General features: G+C 55.3%; 1 protein-coding gene, 1 long non-coding RNA gene and 1 other non-coding gene across 11 annotated transcripts in view; all 3 read left to right on the top strand.

Annotated features, from left to right (window-relative positions):
• SSH1 (slingshot protein phosphatase 1) overlaps positions 1 to 13,144 on the top strand; it is a 61,541-nt gene extending 48,397 nt beyond the window's left edge. For all 9 annotated transcript variants that reach the window (XM_070275330.1, XM_070275334.1, XM_070275332.1 and 6 more), the window contains 3 exons: positions 311 to 511; positions 3,019 to 3,586; positions 7,022 to 13,144. In XM_070275330.1, coding sequence (XP_070131431.1) covers positions 311 to 511; positions 3,019 to 3,586; positions 7,022 to 8,251 — 1,999 coding nt within the window. In that variant the 3' untranslated portion in view covers positions 8,252 to 13,144. The remainder of the gene's footprint in view (positions 1 to 310; positions 512 to 3,018; positions 3,587 to 7,021) is intronic.
• On the top strand, positions 12,216 to 12,330 carry MIR9010 (microRNA mir-9010). Its single transcript, NR_128021.1, has one exon. It is a non-coding gene; the product is annotated as a microRNA mir-9010 (primary transcript).
• A 1,996-nt stretch (positions 13,145 to 15,140) lies between the features above and the next one.
• On the top strand, positions 15,141 to 20,060 carry LOC138925328 (uncharacterized). The gene is made up of 3 exons (XR_011441314.1): positions 15,141 to 15,277; positions 15,403 to 15,495; positions 19,925 to 20,060. It is a non-coding gene; the product is annotated as an uncharacterized lncRNA (long non-coding RNA).
• Positions 20,061 to 20,525: the final 465 nt, after the last annotated feature.

A 20,525-nucleotide genomic window follows, 5' to 3' on the forward strand; every position in this document is an offset into this window, starting at 1 on the left:
CCAGTGATGCCCAGCGATGTGGGAAGACTCCCACTTGGCTCCTGAAGGCGCCCGCTTTGGGAGCCCTCCCCGTAAAACTTGCAAGGCAAGGACAGGTTCCTCCTGATTTCCAGTTGTGTGCTGAGTGATTTCACAGGGAAGTTATTTCCTTTAGAGGGTGTGTGGACATCCGCTGCGCAAACATCGGGACCCAGGACGATTTGGGCAACCAGATCAGTGCAGGGTTTAAAACAGTCGGTGGGGTACAAACTGAGAAAACGAAGTGGTTTACACTCTTTGATGCTCTCTCGCACCCCCTGGGCCCCTGCAGGAGGAACCACTCCAAGTGCCTGGTACACTGCAAAATGGGGGTGAGCCGGTCTGCTTCCACGGTCATAGCCTACGCCATGAAGGAGTTCGGCTGGCCGCTGGAGAAGGCCTACAACTATGTGAAACAGAGACGCAGCATCGCGCGCCCCAACGCCGGCTTCATGAGGCAGCTGTCTGAGTATGAGGGCATCTTGGACGCGAGGTGAGTGACCGTCTGCAGGGAGGGGGCAGGCAGGCTCCAGCAGCCCTGCCGCCAGGCCCTCGGGGGCCGCAGCCGCATCCGGGCGTGCTCCCGTTCGGCCTGCAGAGGCTTCCACAGCCAAGATCCTGCCTCTCGGGGGGAGCCGGTCTGAGAAAAACAACTATTGTTTGGGGTTTGCTTAGTGGTTTCCAGGAGGAATCTGTTTTGATTTTGTTGGCTCGCACAGAGGGCTGTTTTGCTGCCGGAGAGAACCGTGCACAACTTCTAATCCAAAGCACGACTTGTGTGCGGCACGAGCACGTGCAGTCTGCTTCCTGAGCATCTGCTCTGGGCTGAGCCTGGTGCCAGGCGTCGCCTTGGGCAGTTCCCAGCACTGCAGAGGCAGACTGGGTCCTGCCACCGATGAGCTGGCGACTTAGGGCAAGCTCATCCATCTCCTCCAGCCTCAGTTGCCTCTTTTTGAGTTAAGAATGAATACCACCTGGTAGGGTTGTTGGGCAATTTACGTGACTACCATACAGGTTTACTTTTTATTTTTTTGAGGAAGATTAGCCCTGAGCTAACTACTGACAATCCTCCTCTTTTTGCTGAGGAAGACTGGCCCTGTGCCTGTCTAATCCGTGCCCATCTTCTTCCACTTTATATGTAGGATGCCTACCACAGCATGGCGTGCCAAGCGGTGCCATGTCCACACCCGGGATCCGAACTGGCGAACCCCGGGCCACCAAAGCGGAATGTGCACACTTAACTGCTGCACCACCGGGCTAGCCCCCAGGTTTACTTTTATAGATGCATTGCTAGACCTGGCTCATGGTAAATAATAATGGAGCTGCCTTTTTTTTTTTTTTTTTTTTTGCTTGAGGAAGATTCGCCCTGAGCTAACATCTGTGCCAATCTTCCTTTATTTTGTATGTGGGTTGCCACCACGGCATGGCTGCTGAGGAGTGGGGTAGGTCTGTGCCCGGGAACTGAACCTGGGCCGCTGAAGTGGAGTGTGCCAAACTTAACCACTAGGCTGCAGGGCCAGCCCCTAATGTAGCTTCTTTTTTAATTCTCTAATCTCCATCCAAAAAAGGTCTGCAAAGTACACGTTATTCCCCATTTATAGGGGACTAAGGAACTGACATGGAGGTTAACCTGTCCCACGTCACACAGCCAGTGGACGGCAGAAGGGAGCACATGTCTGGGCCTGTCAGCCCCCAAGGCTCCCATGTGGGGAGGCCCCGAGGTTACCCTGCCCCCACGGAGGGGTTCCCCAGTGACCCCAGGTGGATCCCAGCGGGATTCTGGGACTCGCTTTCTCCCTGTTCCCTTTCTGTTCAGTCTGTTCAAGGCCTCCCTGGGTTATTTCTGACCAGGGTTACGAGGAAGCCACAGGCTAAGTCCACCGGCTTCTTGGCCACATTTGGGAAAGCAAGAGTGCCCTGGCAGGGCTGGTCAGGTCCAGAGACCAGACATCTGGACATCTCTGAACTCCCTCCCTGTCAACCAGAGAGTGCTGGACAGGCCGCCAGGCGGAGCCCAAGGCGGAGGGGGGAGACCCATCCTGCCCTCCCCTCCCTTCAGTCCCTCACTGCCCTGAGGGGTTTGCAGCCTCGGGGGGCGGGGGGGGGTTTCCAGGCCGGTTTGCAGCAGCACGGTGTTGACCTTGAATTGCAGCCCCTCTCAGGGCCCTCAGGCCTTCGTGGACCAGGCGCACAGGGCAAGCCGTCACGAAGGATCGTGACGCCTCGGCATTGAAGAACCAAGGCAGATCCTCCTGGTACACCGTCCTTTGACCTTTACTCTCTCATCTTAACCCACACAGCCCCAGGATGTTGCTGTTGCTCTGTCTGAGGTTCATAGAGTGACTGACTGACCTTATTTCCCCATAAGCCTTTCTCTTTTTTCTCTTTTAACCTTTATGTTTTAAAATGTATCATAAAGATACTACCACAGTATTAGAAGACGTATTTTAGAAACCGACCTGTAACTCTCTGACCTAAACAAATGCTTGTGATTTTCTGGGGTCTTCCCTACTTCATTCTTGTGCATTGCGTGTTTAGGCAGTTGTATCAGTGTGTGTAAATCTTTACTTACTCTCTGCTCTGAGCCCAGTATCTCCCCACAGTGTGGGCAGGAGAAGACTATTATTCTTGTCTGGCAGATGGAGACACTGAGAGATGGACGTAAGTGATGTGACTGAGGTCGCCAGAAGGGATGGGACACTGGGCTCATGGCAGGATTTCAGGTCTAGACTCCTTCACGTGTCTGCCACGTCGTCGTCACGAGACAGGAAGTCACTTAAGACCCTGTATGAGACGTGATGATTTAGGATTTAGCGCCTAGGGCCATTTCTCTCATCCTTGCATTTCTTGGGGACAAATAAAAGAGAGAAGCTTTACCCTGGTGAACCCCTGGCGTCCACCCGCGCCTTGGGCTTCCCTTGCTGGCTCACCCCACTCCTTTAACCAAGACCCTCTGGGCACTGGCCTCTGCTGACCTCCCTCCGCCCTTCCTCCCCCCAGCAAACAACGGCACAACAAGCTGTGGCGCCAGCAGACCGAGAGCTGCCTGCAGCAGCCTGTGGATGACCCTGCGGAGCCAGGGGACTTCTTGCCAGAGACCCTGGATGGCACCCCGGAAGCCCAGTTGCCCTGCGTGGACGATGCTGCCCCGCCTGGCTTCCCGAGCAGCAGGCCCCCAGGAGGCCCCACTCTCCCATGCTGTTTCCGGCGACTCTCAGACCCCCTCCTGCACTCCCCCAGCGACGAGACTGGCAACTTGGTGCAGCTGGAGGATCTGGAGAGAGATGCTCTGTTGGAGGAAGCAGCCCAGCCAGCAGAGGCGCACAAGCCAGCCAGACATCCCCAGGAAGGTCCTGGACTCTCTGAGAAGGAAGTGAAGAAGAAACTAGAGTTTGGGAGCCCCAAAGCCCGGGGCGGCTCTTTGCTGCAGGTGGAGGAGGTGGACAAGGAGGAGGCCCTGGGAGCAGGGAGGTGGGGGCGGCCCCCAGCCCAGCTCGATCAAAACCTGCTCAACCGGGAAAACCTAAATAATAACAACAGCAAGAGGAGCTGCCCGGATGACTTTGAGGTAGGCATGGGACCAGCGTGCGGGGCGACCGTCCTGGCCCCTCAGCAGCCCCTCACAGCCGCCTCACAGCTCGGCGCGGCCAGCTCAGCGGTTCTCGCCCCAGCGACCAGGGGCTTTATTTCAGAGAGTGACTCCACAGGCTGACTGGGCCTGCGGACACATAGTGGCTCAGGGATCTGCCGGGATAACGCCTAATCCCCGCGTGCCCTCTTGACCCCACCGCCTCATTCATGTCTCGGGCAGGGCTGCCAACTGGTGCTTTTTCCTGATGCAGAATGTCAATCATAGAACTTACCACCCAGCTTCAATATTTATCAATATATGGCTGTTCTTATTTCCTCTCACCCCACCCACTTTCCCACACCCTGGATTATCTTGAAACAAATCCCAGATAGATCCTTCATCCACAAATGGTTCAGTGTGTAACGTAACCGCAGTGCCGCTGCCACCGTTGAAACCTCGATAGTTGTTCCCCAGCAGCCTTGGTGTTTATTCAGTTTTCCAGTTCGGAGCCAGCGCCTCACCCTCAGAGCGCAGATTCTAGTGCTTCAGCCTGTTAGTCCCTCGTAGCTGTCCTGTTGGCTGGGTTTCTGCAACAAGGCTTTAGCAACCTGGCACTGGCTTGGAAAATCCCCTCCCGCCAGCCCTCCCCTCCTCCATGAGGCCCAGGGACAGAGTGGGGTCGTGTGCAGGGGGCCGCCGTGCCGCCTGGTGTCCACTTCCGCTCTCGCTCTGCGTCGGCTTCCTGAGGCCGGGGGCAGGAGCCTCATTTCCCCGGGCCTCGCTGCCCATCTCCCAGGGCAGCGGTGCATCCCCAGCGAGAGCCTCGGAACGCTGGTGGATGCGCTCCCATCTGCGCAGGGCCTGCCGGTACGCGTTAGAACGCGGCCAGACCTGGGAAGTTCGGTCTGCCGACCTGCCAATCGTGAAATGTGTTCCGAACCAAATACGACTTACTCATGAGTCCCCCCCCCACCACCGCCGTCCCCTCAAAGAGCAGATATTCCTCACGACAGGTGACGTAAACGCTCTCAGCCCAGATAGCGGTGCCTCAGTTTGTCTGAGATGACGCAGCCGTGAGTCGTAGAGTGATGCACATGAGAGAAGCTTGGAAAAGAGGGTAAATGAGGGACACAGCCTTCCTCTCTGGCCAGACTCTCAGTGCCTGGGTGACGTTATCTAGGGAGTAGAGACAAGCCTTCGTTCATTTGTTCGGCTCGGGTTTATTGACGACGGTGCCAGGCTGGTGAGGGGGCACGACTGGGTAAGACAGCTCGGCACACGTCGCCTCGTGGGGGGGACAAGGGTTAACACGAGAGGCTGTAACGAGGAAGGGAAAACAGATGGTACTTGGTGTGATGACCGAGACAAACCATGGCGTGGTGGAGAATCCCAAAGGGAGGAGGTGAGAAAGAGTTGGCTGTGCACAGAGCCAGGAGGAGGGTCTTGTGTGGAGCCCCTGAGGGCGGGGCCTGGCACGTGTGCGCATGTGCTTGCGTGCGTGTGCGCATGTGTGTGTGTGTGTGTGAGGGACAGGGCCTTGGGGCAGCGGTTGAGGGGCGGTGGTCTGAGGTGCGGTTGGGCAGGTGGCTGGGGCATGCGGGGCCTCCCAGCATGATGGCAGGGCTCTGTGCATGGTTCCGGGGGCATTAGGAAGCCAGGGGAGGGCTTTAGGCAGGCGATGACAAGGCCCACCAACTGGTCGGCAGGGAGACTGGTGGAGTGAGTGTGGAAGCGGAACCTGAGAGGACAGTGGCTCAGAGGATGGGGCGAGGATAGAAACACACAGCGTGGGAGGCAGAACCCTCTGCTCCTCCTGCCTCGTGCTCCCTCCGGCATGCACGCCTGTGCGTGGGCCCTTCTCCCCCATGGCAGGGCCTTCATGTTGCTCTCCCTCTGCCCGTGGGGCCTCCCCGCCTCCCCTTTGCCCGATCAACACCTGCTTGTCCCAGAAGTGCCAGGTGCCGTGTCGATTTCCCTGGACAGCCTTCCCTCTGTGGGAGACTTTGCGCTCGTCCCTCCCTGTCTGAGCACTTTTCAGTTTTCTGGTCCCTTCCCTCCAGGGGACAGTAGGCTCCTTGAGGGCGGGAACTGTGTCCTGTTCACAGCCCCCCCACCTGATGCAGGTCCTGGCACAGGACAGGCACGCCCTGGGAAGAGCTGGCTGAGTGATTCTCTCCCACCCTGGCGCCCTGTGGGCTCTGAGAGGTGCTCTCAACTCTCCCACCGTGGTAGGTGTCACCCTCTTTAGAACATTAGGTTTTAAAGATTGAGAAGAAATGGACACGTGGACACTCTGGTTAGAGCTTCAGGAAGATTTCTGGGTCAAGGGTTCAGGCCTTACCCTGAGGGTGAAGAGGTCTTTCTGGTCAACCTAGAAGCCAGCCCCAGACGAGGATAGGGTTCTGGCCGAGTCCCAGCCTCCCGCCTCCCGCCGCACTCCCCGCACGCCCCCCGCAGCCTCCAGCAGTCACGGCTGAGTTTCCTGTGGACTCCTCGCCTTGGAGGACCTCAGTCTGCCGCACAGGATGGCCTTGATCCCTGACAGTCAGGGCCGGGGGCACCCCCAGGCTTCCCTGGGCAAGAGAAACCCACGGGGCCCTTTGCCAGGAAAGGCTCCCTTTTAGACCAGCTTAGGGATCTCACAGCTAAACAATTCGCAGGGAGAGGGGGGTTGGCTCCCCTGCCTCCACTCTTGCTGTTCTCAACTGGGGCTCAGCCCAAGGGGGCAGCCCCGGGCCTGGTGGGTGTGGGAGGGAGGCGGACAGCGCCCTGACTGTCAGGAGGGGCATGCAGAGGCCCCTGTCATGCTCATGGAGAGCCCCTAATGACCAGGGGCAGGTGGTTTTCCACTGACATTTAAACCCCTCTCCGCCTGGCTCCCGTATCGGGGCTGTGGGCTGCCACGTTTGGGTCCACGTTGGAGTCTTTCCAAAACCATTCTTGCCCTTTGCCACCTCTCTGTGAGGAGCTCGATGGTGGTTCTGTGAGCCACGCTGTGTTTGTGCTGGACAGGACGGTCCCATTTCCAGGCTCCAGGCTCCGGGCTCCCCAGATGCAGGTTCTTTCGGCGGGGGGGAAAGGGCGAGGCAGAAACGCCGCTTCATTTCAGTCTCAGAATGCTGTGAGGTCGGAGTTACCCTGTTCCCATTGAGGCCACGGCTCAGGCAAGGGCTGTGTGGTGGCTTGAGGACAGAGGCCCTGCTCCTGACCGTGCTGGCCTCACCGCCCGAGGTTTGCCCTGGGTCTCAGGCACCTGGCTCCTGGGCAGCTCGGTTCGGCATCTCTAACTCCAACCCGCGTCAGTTGCGTCTGTTGGGTTCTGAGAGGTCTCCCTTCCCCCACAGGCTGAAGTGACAGTGCCGCCCATGCCCCCCTGTGCTTTCTGGTCTTGGGCGCCCGCCACACGCTCACGATGCTCTTGTCTCCTTGCAGCACGACGCCATATTTGGGATCCTGAACAAAGTAAAGCCTCCCTACAAGTCCTGTGCCGACTGCATGTACCCTGCCGCCCGCAGTGCCGCTGAGGCCTGCGGGGAGCGACGCGAGAACCCCGCCGCACCGGCTATCTGCACCCAGCCCACCTTCCTGCCCCACCTCACGTCTTCCCCTGTGGCCCACACGTCCGGCCGGTCCCGAGCATTGGAGAAGCTGACCTCCGGCCTGACCGAGACGCCCCCATTGCTGCCACCAGCAGGCTCGAGGCCAGATGCCAGTGGCTCAGAGGCACCAGCTAGCCTTTTGGAACCTTCTAGAGAGACCCCAAAAGCCCTGCCGAAGTCCCTCCTTTTGAAGAATTCTCACTGTGATAGGAGCCCTCCGGGTGTGGAAGCAGCGAAAGAAGAATCGCCACCCAAGAAAGATGCGAAGCCGGCCAAGGACCTGCGGCTCCTGTTCAGTAAAGAATCCGAGAAACCAACCGCCAGCAGCTACTTGATGCAGCACCAGGAGTCCATCATCCAGCTGCAGAAGGCGGGCCTGGTCCGCAAGCACACCAAAGAGCTGGAGAGGTTAACGGTCACACCTGCGGAGCCCGCGTCTCCCCTCAGGGACGGCCCCACCAGCAGGCTGGAGGCCAGCATCCCCGAGGAGAGCCAGGACCCAGCTCCTGGCCCTCAGCCAGGGCCCCCGGCTTCGCCCAGGCAGGCCGGCAGTGAGAAGTCGGAGGCCTCACCCCCTCCCTTAGAAGGAGCCTCGCTGAAGAGCCCCCCTCCCTCCCTCTGCCGCCTGGATCACACCAGTCATTTCTCAAAAGACTTCCTGAGGACCATCTGCTACACCCCCACCTCCTCCTCCATGAGCTCCAACCTGACCCGGAGCTCCAGCAGTGACAGCATCCACAGCGTGCGCGGGAAGCCGGGGCTGGTGAAGCAGCGGACGCAGGAGATCGAGACGCGGCTCCGGCTGGCGGGCCTCACCGTCTCGTCCCCCCTGAAGCGCTCTCACTCTCTTGCCAAGCTCGGAAGCCTCAACTTCTCCACTGAAGACCTGTCCGGCGAGGCCGATGGGTCCACCCCTGCCGACTCCCAGGGCGCCAAGTTGAGCGCGTCTTCCTTCCTGCATGAGCCCCAGGCAGCCCCACGGAACCCAGCTGCAGCCTCCAGACTGTCAGGGAAATCGGCCGCAGAAAACTTGAAAAGCCCCTCGTGGGCAAGCAAAAGCTGACCCATCTTCTGGCGTGTTTGGACTTAAATCTTCACGCCGTCCCTCCTTCAGTTCCTCTGTGGACTTTGGTCAGCCCCTTCTGTCCTGATTTCTCTTAAACAATTGGCGTTAACCTAACTTTTCCCCCCTCTTGCCATGGAGAGGAGGAGAAGAAACAAAAATCTCTAACACACAGCACAAGAAGAAGGGGGCGTATCGGTCGTGTGGCCTGGGAGAACCAGCAGCTGTCGGCCAGTGGACTCCGGTCCCGAGTGCTGTGTTTTCAAGGGCATCATGGTTCCAGAAGAGCATCCAGACGTGCCCCACCGCAGAAATAGTCCATTTGCAGCGTGCAACAGAGAAGTTGAGCGCGCACGTCCCCAGCCCATTCCAGCCCCCGTGGGAAACCTCTTGGATGGCAATATAAGTCCTACCTCTGTTCTTGCTGTGCTTTTTATTTGTAAAATACAATAATGACCAAGGCTCATTCCAGGGAATAATGCTGTCTCACAAAAAGGTTTTCCAAAAAAAAAATTTTTTTTTTTAAGTTTTTTGGTTAGGACCCCCAAAAGTGTTAAGATTTTTAACTGGCCGGCACCACGTGCTGCTAGGTGAGGTCACAGGAGGGCGTTGAGCCAGCTCTGGTGCTTGGGGATCGTCGCCTGGCAGTGGAGTTCTCTGTCCTGGGTGCTGTTACGGCTGAGGGACACGTGTCTGGCCCCGCTGGCGTCGGGTCGGGGAGATGTCTGTGATGCTCTCCGTTGTTGCTGATGGTGGAGTATAAATTGCCCCCCTCCACTCTCCCCGGGAGAAGACCTACGAAGCCTTGTTGAGTCTCCCTGCTGAGTCCAGTGTGATCATGTTGAGGTTTTGGAAGCGCCCGAGTTCTGGCAGGGGCGCTGGTTCTGAGATGTGGGTGGTCCTGCCAGGAGCTCCGGCACTCAGGTTTGTTAGGTCACATCTACTCATATTTGGGGAGGAAAAGGGGATTTCAGCAGAGAGAAACCCTCAGCCCCTCTCCAGGAGCATCTCGGCAGCAGCTTCTCTGAGAGAAGCGGTAAGTGAGGACCCTGCTTCCTGTTTCCCTTTCACTCTTTCTGGTGGCAAGGACGGAGCGAAGGAAGCTCTGTCATCCGGCCTGGGCTCCGTCGGTGCCCCTGGAGGAGTCAGGTGGACTCTCTGTGTGCGTCATGCCACCGAGGGCTCTGGGCTGAGGGGAGGAGCTCCTCTGGTGTCCTCAGCAAGACGTGATGTTAAAATATTGTGGAGAGAGAGGAGACGTGGTGAGAAAAGTTTAACTCAGAGGCCAGCAAACTGCGGTGTGTGGCCCATGAACTAAGAGTGGTTTTTACCTTTTTAAGAGGTTATAAAAAAAATAAACTAATATGCAGCAAGACTGTGTAGTCTGCAAAACCCAAGATATTTACTGTCAGGCTGTTTATAGAAAGAGTTTGCTGACCCCTAGTTTTATCTGACAGCGCAGGGCTGCCCAGCACTCTCCAGGAAGAAACTGGGCAGAGGGCAGGCCTCCTGGCCTCTTCCACAGCTCGGGCCAAACCCTTCCCTCCCCCTCCCGCCCCAGACCTTGCCCGCCCACCCCAGCCTGTCTCTCCTTCGGGGGCCGGGGCTGGGGGGGCGGTGGCTGTGTATGTGGAGGGCACAGCTGGCTGAAGTGTTCCTACAGTGACAGCTTGCCCTCAGCCAGGTCGGCCAGATTAATTCAGCGAAGCTAGAAAACCTTCAAGGGCTGGTCAAATTCTGGAAGTGGGTGCATGAGTCACCATCTTAGAGTGGTCAGAGCCGGCGCCCGAGAGCAGCCGTTCTAGAGGGCACCCAGGCGGGTCTTCAGGAGCAAGGCTGGTCCATATTCCAACTAGTAGCTGGAGTTTTTGCAAAAACCCTCTCTCCACTCTCCAGGAACTTTTTCTCCCTGGTGTTATTTTTTTTTTAATATATGTTATTTTACTTCATAGGAATTTGTTTTCCCACCACTGTCAATTGAAATCACCTTAAAAGGTGATTATCCACTTATTCCTGAAATTTCCCCGTCTCCCTCAGCCAACAAAAGCATAGTCTCAAAAAAAAAATCAAGTTCAATATGTTTTGCCAAATTAAATTTTATGTGGTGGATCCATTTTTGTGTCAAAATAATCCTTTAGATTTGTGATGACAGGCTTATGTTGGTTTTTTTAACCATGTCTATGTATGAGAGCGATATATTTTTGAGAACTTTAATTTTGAAAGCCATAATTTTTCTTATCCAGTTTAAGCGTGGGAAGAAGACTACAAATATGAGTGGGTCTTTGACTTTTGGCAAACTTCTCCATTCGTTTTCAGAAGCACAACCAGTATATCAACATCAACACAGCCCAGGGCCCCGCGCCCCAGTCCTCAGAGCACAGTGAAGCATTCTTGATTTGATGGCTTGCTCTCCGGCCTGGAGAAGTGGGTAAAGATTTTTCTCTAAGACCCAGAGCAGTTGCGTGTAAACCTATAGCGGATTGCTATTTGAGATATTCTACTAATGAGCTGAGAGCATTCTGCCAGGCTTGGGGGTACGTTGGCGAAGACAGATTCATTTCTGGTCTCTGAAAAGAACGTCTGCTCCATAAGCTATGCCAAATCTTGACTGATGCTTTGTCATCTTAGCCGGTGGGGAAATCCTGAACGTGAGCGGCACAAGTGAGAGGCAGGGGTTTATGCCGGGAAAGTCATTGATTTTGGTGACTGCCATTTTTACAGAATGCCTTTCTCGAATTAGGAGAGAACAAAAATTGTCTAAATCAGCTTGGTACCCTGTGTATTCAGCTGCCTTTCGTCTTCCACCTCACCTTTCCCTTGCTTTAATTCATACGGCATGCCAAAAGCTAGACTAAACTCCATCTCATCTTGCATTGAGATGGGGCCCCATTAAGATAGTTTTGTCAAGTCGAAGGGGGAAACTGGTCATGGAGAGAGGGTACCCCAAGCTGCCCTCTGATCATGCCGTGACAATGCCAGTTTCCATTTCTCCGTCTTCTGACTACTTCAGGGTCTTGGAGCAACGTCTGTCGTTGCCTGAGCTTCTTAAGAACAAGGTTCTTGCTCTTGGGGTCCCCCGCCTCCTCAGTCTCAGTGCAGGGATGTGTGCTGCCCGACGGCTCTCTGCTGGCTCGTGGCACCCTGTCCATCAGGCATGAGGTTACTCCCCAGGTGCTCACCGTGGCTGCGCTGGCCACTGCCTCTCTGCTCCACCCCGCCCTCTCCAGCCAAAGACCATTCCAGTCCATTCTAAAGCCTTTTCCCTCATGGACAAGCCCAGAGGATGCCACAGGATGGAGCCAAATGTGCAATAGAATTAACGCCCTCAGGACACCCCTGTGCTTCTGCACTCTGGTCTCTCCACACGGCCCGATCCCAGAAGGCTGGTAAATGCCCCTGCTCCCTGGGGGGCATTTCTCCCTAGTGAGACCAAATCCTGCGCCATTTAGTCAAGATCATCTAAGTAACCTCACCCGAGGTGTCCAAAGAGGGCCTTGCTCTCTGCTGGCCGGAAGTGCTTGGTGCCAGAAAACGTTTCCCCGAACCCTAGTTTCTGGCTTCCCCTCTAGCTGGGCTTGCCCCAGACACACACGCAGTGAGGGCAACCACTTCACCTCTGGCAGGAGAGCTCGGCGGGCCATGACGTTTGTGACATCTGGACAGCACAATGCAGAGTCGCCTGCTCTGGTCCCCCAACCGCACCCCCAGGTTCTTGCCAACGCTGCACGCCAAACCAAGGTTGTTGATTGACCCCCACGCTCAGCTGCTTGGTTTTTTAATTGTGTGCTCTGCAGCTGAATACCTACGTGTATGAGTTCACTCTGCATATATATATATTTGAATATATGTATAACTTGAACCGCATCATCACGTGCGTCACTTCTCTCATCCATGCTCGCCGTGTCCCCCGTGCTGTGAAGCGGGTCGCCTTGGGTGATCTGGAGTGGCGCTGTGTGGCACCGCCCTCGGGAGCTGGGGGACGGGATGGGACTGCCTTGTTTGTCTTGCCGTAGGTGCTGTGGCCCTGGCTTCAGCCGGTCTCTTAAACAGGAGTCTTTATAGTCAGACCTCCGGTCCTCTGCTGTCCTTGCTCTCGGCCGTGCTGCACGAGAAGGTGGCTGCTTCCGCCCTCTTTCCTACACTGTAATTATTGTTTTACAATTGAGTGCCTTAATAATAGTTTACAAATACTGTGTATTTATGGGAAACTGTTAAGCTCTCACCTTCTGTGATTGGATACTTTGCCTTGTCGGTGGTGGTTGGCGGTAGGGCTGGCGCTTGTCCTGCCCCATACTTGACTCATCTGCTGTGCGGCCTCACGCGTGTGCCCACAACCGCCCCAGGAGCATCGCTCTCGACAGCGCTGGGAGCTCCTGCGGGCGAGGCGGGCGCTGGCTCCCTCTGCGTCCTGGGGTAGTGAGGAAAGAGCGGAACTGGGTTGGCTAGCCAGCTGGGGGGTGGCGCAGCCCAGCCCCTCACCCGTTCCCCCATCACACAATCATACTCTTGTTTAATAGACTTTTTATTACCACGTCGACCACCCTATTTTCCTCTCTGTTAGTGTCCTGAGCTCTTTGCAACAAAATGCAGGTACAGACCCCCCCCCCAGCCCCGCACCAAAATCAGGAGCACCCCGGGATGGGCTGCCCTTTGGTTTTTAGGAGTTGCCAGTGGGTTCCCAGTGTGTTGCATTACATCCATGGGGTTTTTTTTTATTCTATTGGTTTTCTTCTTGTTTTTTTTTTTATATTATATATTTAAAAGGCAGTATCTTTTGTACTGTGAATTTGCAGTAGAAGATGCATAATGCACTTTTTTTTTTTTTACTTCTGTTGGTGTGTACTGTATAGTCTGTGTGCTTCTTGTGATGGAAATAAACTTTTTGTTTATAAATGTCTGATGACCTGTGAACTTATGCAAAAGGAAACTGCCTCTTCAGCCCTTGCCGAGATGGTCAGACACATCTCCACCATCGTGATGGTCAGGCTCTCCTGAGCACCCACTGTCTGCTAGGCCCCCTGCTAACAACCTGGACAAGTTAGACCAAAGAAAGAACCAAAGGGAAAATGTTAGCTCCTCCAGGAATCATCTTTTTTCCTCCTGATTTTGCCAGTAAGGAAGAGCAGGCCCACTTGTGGGTGGTCATTTATGTGCCAAAAACCTCCCCACCAGGGTGGCACTTGGGCTGTGGGTGATGTCTCTTCCCGCACAGGCAGAAAGCATAAAGCTAGAGGTGTGCTCGAGAGAACCCCTAAGCTGCTCACACCTAGCTTCATGGGAGAGGGCACCGGAGAGGCTGGTTAGAGCTGACGGCCAGGGAAGGAGTCCCAGGGAAACTCTCCCCAAACAAGGTGGAGGCTTGTCCAGGGCTCAGGTCACAGGCCGCTGCAGTGAGCTTTGGTAGCTCTCCTCCCTGGGTGACCAGCAAAGCCAGCTGCTTCTGTCATAAGACCCTGCCGTCTTGGAGTTCTTTGCTTGTAGCTGCGCAGTCCGAGGAAGGAACATGAGGACTCACGTTCACCCTTGACTGCCCTTGTCTGGATGCGATGGTCACACCTGCTCACATTCTGATGCGTGAGACCAAGTCACACGCCCCCCGCCCCCCCACTGACTGCCAGGGGGCTGGGAGGTGTAAGGTGCACACCTACACATCCACGGTGGGCACTGTCTCTCCCAGACGAGTCCCTTGGTGTGACAACTGAATTCCAGTGCCTGTAGATCCAGAAGAGACTTTGTTTTGTTCACCTAGACTTGCCCTGTCCCTCACCTGGACTCACAGGAAGCTGACGGGTAAACTGGAAGGCAAGTTTGCTACCTGACAACAAGAATCATGGCTGTCACGGGCCAGATTGCTCTCACTTGCCGTTAGCACATTGAGTCCTAGATAAATCTACATTTGAAACCAAATTGTGGTTAGAAATTGCTTATGGAGTAGGAAATCGAAGCAAAAAGATAGGGGGCCGACTCTGATGGTTAATGCAGTCAGGCTGTGATGCAGCCCTTGGTGTAAGATGTTTTTGAAACTGAACCGCGAGGGTCGTGGTTCAGGACAGTCTGGTGGCAAGGCTGGAGACAGCTAACAAATTCTCTTCAGGCTCCAAGCGTGAGTCTGAGCCTGGAGATGGGGCCCAGTACTCTCAGCGTTCCTAACGGATTCCCTGGGAATTCTGATAGCTAAGTTTGGAAAGCGTGGAAGTCAGAATGTGATGCAATCGAGCAGGCTTCCACTTTGCTCGTTACAGTCGCATTCCACACATGCTTTCTGGTGACAACACCCACATCACCCTAGGAACATGGGTGTTCCTAACTTGTCAGATCCTCATGCACCCGGGGCCCTGGGAGGACGTTCCTGTCACTGGCTGCTTCTACCCTGATTTCGTCCTCAGAGTAGCAGTCCCGAGGTTGAGTGTGACCCCAGATCACCCCTCCCGTGGAGGTGCTTCTGCAGGGGAGGACCCGCATGCTTGCTTGTGTTTACGCCTGGGGAAGCCCCTCTTGGCAAGATGCTTGGAAGAGGCTCCAGAAGGCAGAGCTCAGAGGACGACTTGGTGTTTCAGAAGGATTCTCTTCATGGTAGGAAATTCTTTCCGAAGGAGATGTCCACCAGCAGTGCCCAGAGTGAGCCCTGCCCAGAAAACCCCACCCCGCCGTCCCCGCACCTAGCACGAGGGAGCAGAACCACACTCCTGCACCTTCCGTGTTCCCGGCCCTCTACGTAAGCAATCCCGTTGAATCTTCCAAACAGCCCTGTTGACGTTGTCCTCGGTTTACCGATGAAGAATCAGGCCTGCAGAGCGTAAGTCATTTGCCCAAGGTCACATCTAAAAAGTAGTGAAGCCAGATAGGTCCTGCTCTTCCCCACCTGCCCAGCTGTCCCCCACCCCAGAATTAGAAAGTAGCAAGCTGAAGCTGCATCTTGATCTCCCTGAGGTGTCATCAAGAAAACACAGGAGTCAGAGATGAAGCCTCCAGCCACAGGGAAGTTTGACCCACCTCGTGCTCCAAAACCCGTTTGGGCGACACAAGGTGTGTTTCCCTCCTGAGTCATGTTCACCACATTTTGCCTTGAAAGAGAAACTGCTCGTGCATCTAGAAGTAAACTTGCAAAGGCTCCCGTTTCAGCCTGAAATTTTTTTTGTAAACCGTTTCAGCAAATAAAGCGTCGGCGTTTGCATGAGCAGCCTCCCAGCACAGAAGAGGATGCACGGGGATCTGACGCTAAGAGACAAGCTCTCCCACACGCGGTACGTTGGAAGTGGCGAGCTGCCTCTGGTTTTGAAATTGGATAGCAAAACAGGTTAAGGACGGGGGCCGGCCCAATGGCGCAGTGGTTAAGTTCTCGTGTTCCGCTTTGGCGGCCCGGGGTTTGCCAGTTCAGATCCCGGGTGCGGACCTACACACTGCTTGCCAGCCATGCTGTGGTAGGCGTCCCACATAGAAAGTAGAAGAAGATGGGCACGGATGTTAGCTCAGGGCCAGTCTTCCTCAGCAAAAAGAGGAGGATTGGCAGTGAATGTTAACTAAGGGCTAATTGTCCTCAAAAAAAAACAGGTTAAGGACAATGTTTCCTACCTCATGGGGCCAATAATTTGAGAATTAGCTGATAATATTTGCAAAACCCCTTCTATCTGGCTCACCACAGTGGTGGCTGTTACTGTTGGTACTGGCGGGAGGGGTGGAGGGGAGGGTGGGGAGAAAGAAGTTACCTACACTGAGCATCTGTGAGCTCCAAGTGTTCCATGTGTGTTACCGAGTTGATCCTCATAGCAGATATGACCCTATTTTACAAACAAAGAGGTGGAAGCTCAGAGAGGTCAGGTAACATGGGTCAGGGCCACACAGCCAGGAAGGGACAGAGGCCCAGGGTGCCTGACTCCAAACTCATACACTTTCTGCCCTACCATCTTCTCCCCAAAGAAAGTAGCCCTTAATGTACTCAGTGCAATGCTTAGTGCTTAGTAGGTGCTCAATAAATATTTGATGAGAGAGTGAATGGGTGAGTGAGGGAATGAGTGAAATATGCCAAAGTTTCATTCACCAAGGCTTGGAAATTTAGGGACACCCATGACTGCCTAAACCAAGTTCCTCTGGGGCACAGGCCATGTCTCAGTCACCTCTGGGACCCCAGCAAGGGCTTGGCATGTTGGACTTGAACCCCAGATCAACACCAGGCATTTGCTATGAACCGAAGAATTCTGAGTTTTTCAGAGTCCTGAGGAATCTGAAAGGTCATCCAAGCCAAGTCCCTTTATAACATCCATCCATTCCGGCTTTCTTCCCCATTCCTGGCACCCCTGCCGTGTGCCAGGCGCTGGGGACAAGGAGGAGGCCGTCTGTTCCATCCCTGGTAGTCCCGATGGGAAGTCCTCTGTAAGAGACAGGAAAACACAGCACCTGCCCACAGCAGGGGGGTCAGACACATGGGATGCAAGGTTTGTGTTTTTTCCTCCTTTTATCTATTTTCCTAAGTCTGTGCAATAGGATTATGTTACTTTTATAATAAAAAAGAAAAATGTAAAGATTGACTCAAAGGATGCTTCTGTATTGAGCTGAAATTTGTACTCTCAGCTCCCAGGCTCGTGGGTTCGAGGAATTCAGCACAGCGTTTGGGAGGGAGGGCTGTTTCTCCCCTGTGCTGGGTAGCATGGGTTCCCCGCATGGGTTCCCCCCAGCAGACAGGGTGCTCTCACATCTCTGGGGCGCACGTGCCAGGCAGGGGCTCAGGCTTCCGGGCAGAAAGCTTCTCCAAGCCGCTGTGCCCACCCTCTGAGCATCTGGGAGGTGGCAGTGGAACCACATGACATGATGATGGAAATGCAGAGCCCGGGGCTGGGTTCACAGATGGTAGCATGGGACTCTACCCTTACGAGGACCCTGCAATAGGTCTGATGCTCTGCTCTTGCTGTCTTGAAATTCTTAAGAATTCTTTTACAAGGGCCAGGCCTTTCCATTTTGCACTGAGCCCTGCAAGTTATGTAGCTGGTCCTGGCAGTGTCACCACTCTGATCAAGGGCTGTGGAGCAAGACAGCCCTGCATGTTGCTCCCTAACTTACCCACTCTGTGACCTGGAGCAAGTGACTTAACCACTCTGTGCCTCAGTTTCCTCATTTGAAAAACAAGAATGACTTCATAGGGGTGTTACAAGATTAGCACTGTGTAATTAGCACCACATGGTAGCCTTGGATTTAGATATTATTGGCTACATAAAATACTTAGCCCGGGTCCTGGCCAAAGTCACGCCTCAGTGAGTAGTTGCTGTACCAGTGGGGAGGACGTTGGTTGGCCACCCACAGACCGAGCCTGCTGAGCGGCAGCTCCTCTTCCCACCGTGCTCCCTCAGCATCTCTGCCGCCAGAGCAGAGGGAAGCAGACGCCAGCTCCCTGGAGAGGAAGGGACTCAGCTGGGACGTGCACATGCGCCCTCCTCCTCCCCTGCTGCTGACCCCGCAGAGGACACTGGCTCTGCCTCTCTCGGGTACAAACACCGTTTGTCCCCAACGTGGACCTGAGCGGTTCTTCACAACCAGCCTTTGGGGAGGGGACGGCGTGGGCGGCTGTGGCGTGGGCGGCTGTGGCGTGGGCTTGTCCCTGCTGCCATCCAGAGGTACATCCTGTTCTGGCGTTGCCATGGCACACGCAAACATCTGCCACAACAGACGGCTGGGGCTGGCGGCCGGGTGAGGGCCTGGACGGGTGCAGGAGGCTGGGGTGAAGGGGGCGCAAGACTGTGCAAGCGAGACTTGAGCTGGACAATGATCTGGGAGACCTCGCCAAGCCGCCACACACACACACACACACACACACAGAGGTGCACACGCACAAACGCACATACCATGCAGACACACGCATGCACCCACTCTGTCTGGAAGGCAAGTTGGCCTCCCAGGGCAGACAGATTTCCTTCAGAGAGGAGTTCCTAATTCTCGATTTTCTTCCTGGACGTCCTGAGATCCCCAGCACACAGTCCTGGCCAGCCTGGGCCCTCCTGAATTCTCATCCTGGTCCAGCTCCCACCCGGGCGCCCAGAGCTGCCCTACACCCCATCCCGCTCCCAAAACGGAATTCGCTCTCCTGCCGGTTCTTGTTGTTTTTGCTGATTAGAAAGTAAAACACAGTCATTGTAACAAAATCACGCAGTGTAGAGGAGTGACAGTAGCTGCACCCATCGCGTACGAGCCAGCCGCTGTGCCACACGGCTCTCATGAGGAGCAGACACACAGAGTGCTTAGCACGGCACCCGGCCCATGGGAGATGCTATGCGTGCGCCTGTTGAATAAAGCAATGGTTAAAATGATCTCACTCCATACAACAAGCTGGCCACGCAGCTATCAGTAACACATTTTCTAGAGGAGGAAACTGAGGCCCAGAGAGGTGACATCACCTGCCTGAGGTCACATAATGAGTGTCCCCCCCAGATTTGAATCCAGCTCACACTCCGAGTCCAGATCCTTCCCCCACTGCCTCTGCCTCCACCCTCGGCCGCTTCTCTTAGCTCTTGAACCCCGCACGGAGTCCCTTCCTCTCCTCAGGCCCCACACCCCAGCCCTGGCCTCCTTCCTGCTGGTGGCCCCGGGGTCTAGCTGAGGTCACAGACTGGCCCTAGACTCATCGAGGTCACAGCCCGCCGGAGGCCTTTGGGGATTCCATCCACGGGTTTGCCCTGTGTCCCCAGGACTCTCTGCCTGTCCCCTCCCAAGGCCTAGACCTGGGTGGCGTCATGCTCTTCCTTCCTGCCGATTTTCTCTGCCTTGTGGTGGGGGCTCGGTCGTGACCATAATGTTAGTAGTAACAGGTGGCATTTCTGGAGCCTCGCTGGGCAAGGTGGACTTCGTCATGACCATTTTTCAGATGAAGAGATTCATGGGCCAAGAAATGACTTCTGGGCCAAGTGGCCCAGCCAGAAGGTATACAGAATTCCAGAGCCGCCAATTCCAGGAAGCCACCCTGATAGCACCCCCCGATTCTAGAAGAGATGGCTCTTTAGTTTGAGTACCCCATGGGTGTGCTCAAGACCGTGAGCCCCCTGAGGGCAGCGGCTGGCTCAGGTTTATTGTGGTCCACCCTGTGCCTGACATAGTAGGTACTCAATAAATATTTATTGAATGAATAAAGATATAAATAAATGAATGGTATAGCTGATCTCTTTTCCCCTCTTGGCCAGGAGAAGTTTGGGAGAGTCAGGCAGGCCTGAGTTTGAATCTTTCCTCTGCTGGCTGTGTGACCTTGGACCAGTTAACTAATCTCTCTGAACCTCTGTCTCTCTCTCTGTGGGGAGGGTTGGGGATGCCCTACAATGACCGCTCATAGTAGATGCTCAATAAACAGCACTGTAGGGAGACAATTCAGACCTGAAGCGAGGCTGTGAGGCTTCAAATCTCACCTCCGAAACAGACCAGCTGTGTGACCTCAGACAAATCACTTGCCTTCTCTGGACTTCATTTTCCAGATATCGCTTGGGGATAATAATAGCACCCCTAGCTCGGCTGTGGTGAGAATTAAGAGAGAGAGTGCACATAGTAAGTCCCCTAAGACATGAGCTTCTGTGACTTAGGGTGAGCTCTTTGAGGGCAGGGCAATCTCCAACATCTTCCACCCGACCCTGGGGCCTCGCTCCGTGCCAGGCACACAGTGAGTGCTCAGATTGCTGAAAGAGCTGAACCTTATTCCTGCAGGCCCAGAGAGCCAGCGCCGCTCCCAGAACGCCCTCCCAGCGGGCTGCCTCTCCTGCGTCTTCCTTGTCACTTCCTGAGCAGGTGGAGCCGGAGCACAGGCCTGTTACTACCTTTTGTGCTGAGCTCGGTGGAGGTGGGGTGGCGGCTGCTGCTCCAGGGCAGTGCCCCCCCATGGACGCTGGAAGGGAGGTGGGGAGGGCTGGAGGAGAGTGGGAGCCCCTCCAAAGTGAGCCCAGCGCCCCAGGGGGACCAAGCTACTCAGAGAGGACAGCGGGGTTCAAGCCGACCACCACTCCTCCTAGCTGTGCGACTATGGACATGTCACCCCACCTCTCTGAGCCTCGCTCCCTGTACAGTGGGGCTGTTGACCACACTGGCAGCCCCCGAGGGTTTCTGGGAAGCGGGTGAAGTGTGGAGCATGCAGTCAGCACAATCAGTCATAAATGTGCCAGGCACTGCTGTCTCTGTTTTTGCAGTACAGCTCCTGTCTTCCACAGATGGGGAAACTGAGGCCCAGAGAAGGCCAGTGACTTGCCCAAGGTCACAGAGCCTGCATCTTACTAGTTCCAGCTGTGGCCTTAGCCATTCTCCCTGCTCAGCC

Source organism: Equus caballus, chromosome 8 (genome assembly GCF_041296265.1).
Source record: "Equus caballus isolate H_3958 breed thoroughbred chromosome 8, TB-T2T, whole genome shotgun sequence".
Lineage (NCBI taxonomy): Eukaryota > Metazoa > Chordata > Mammalia > Perissodactyla > Equidae > Equus > Equus caballus.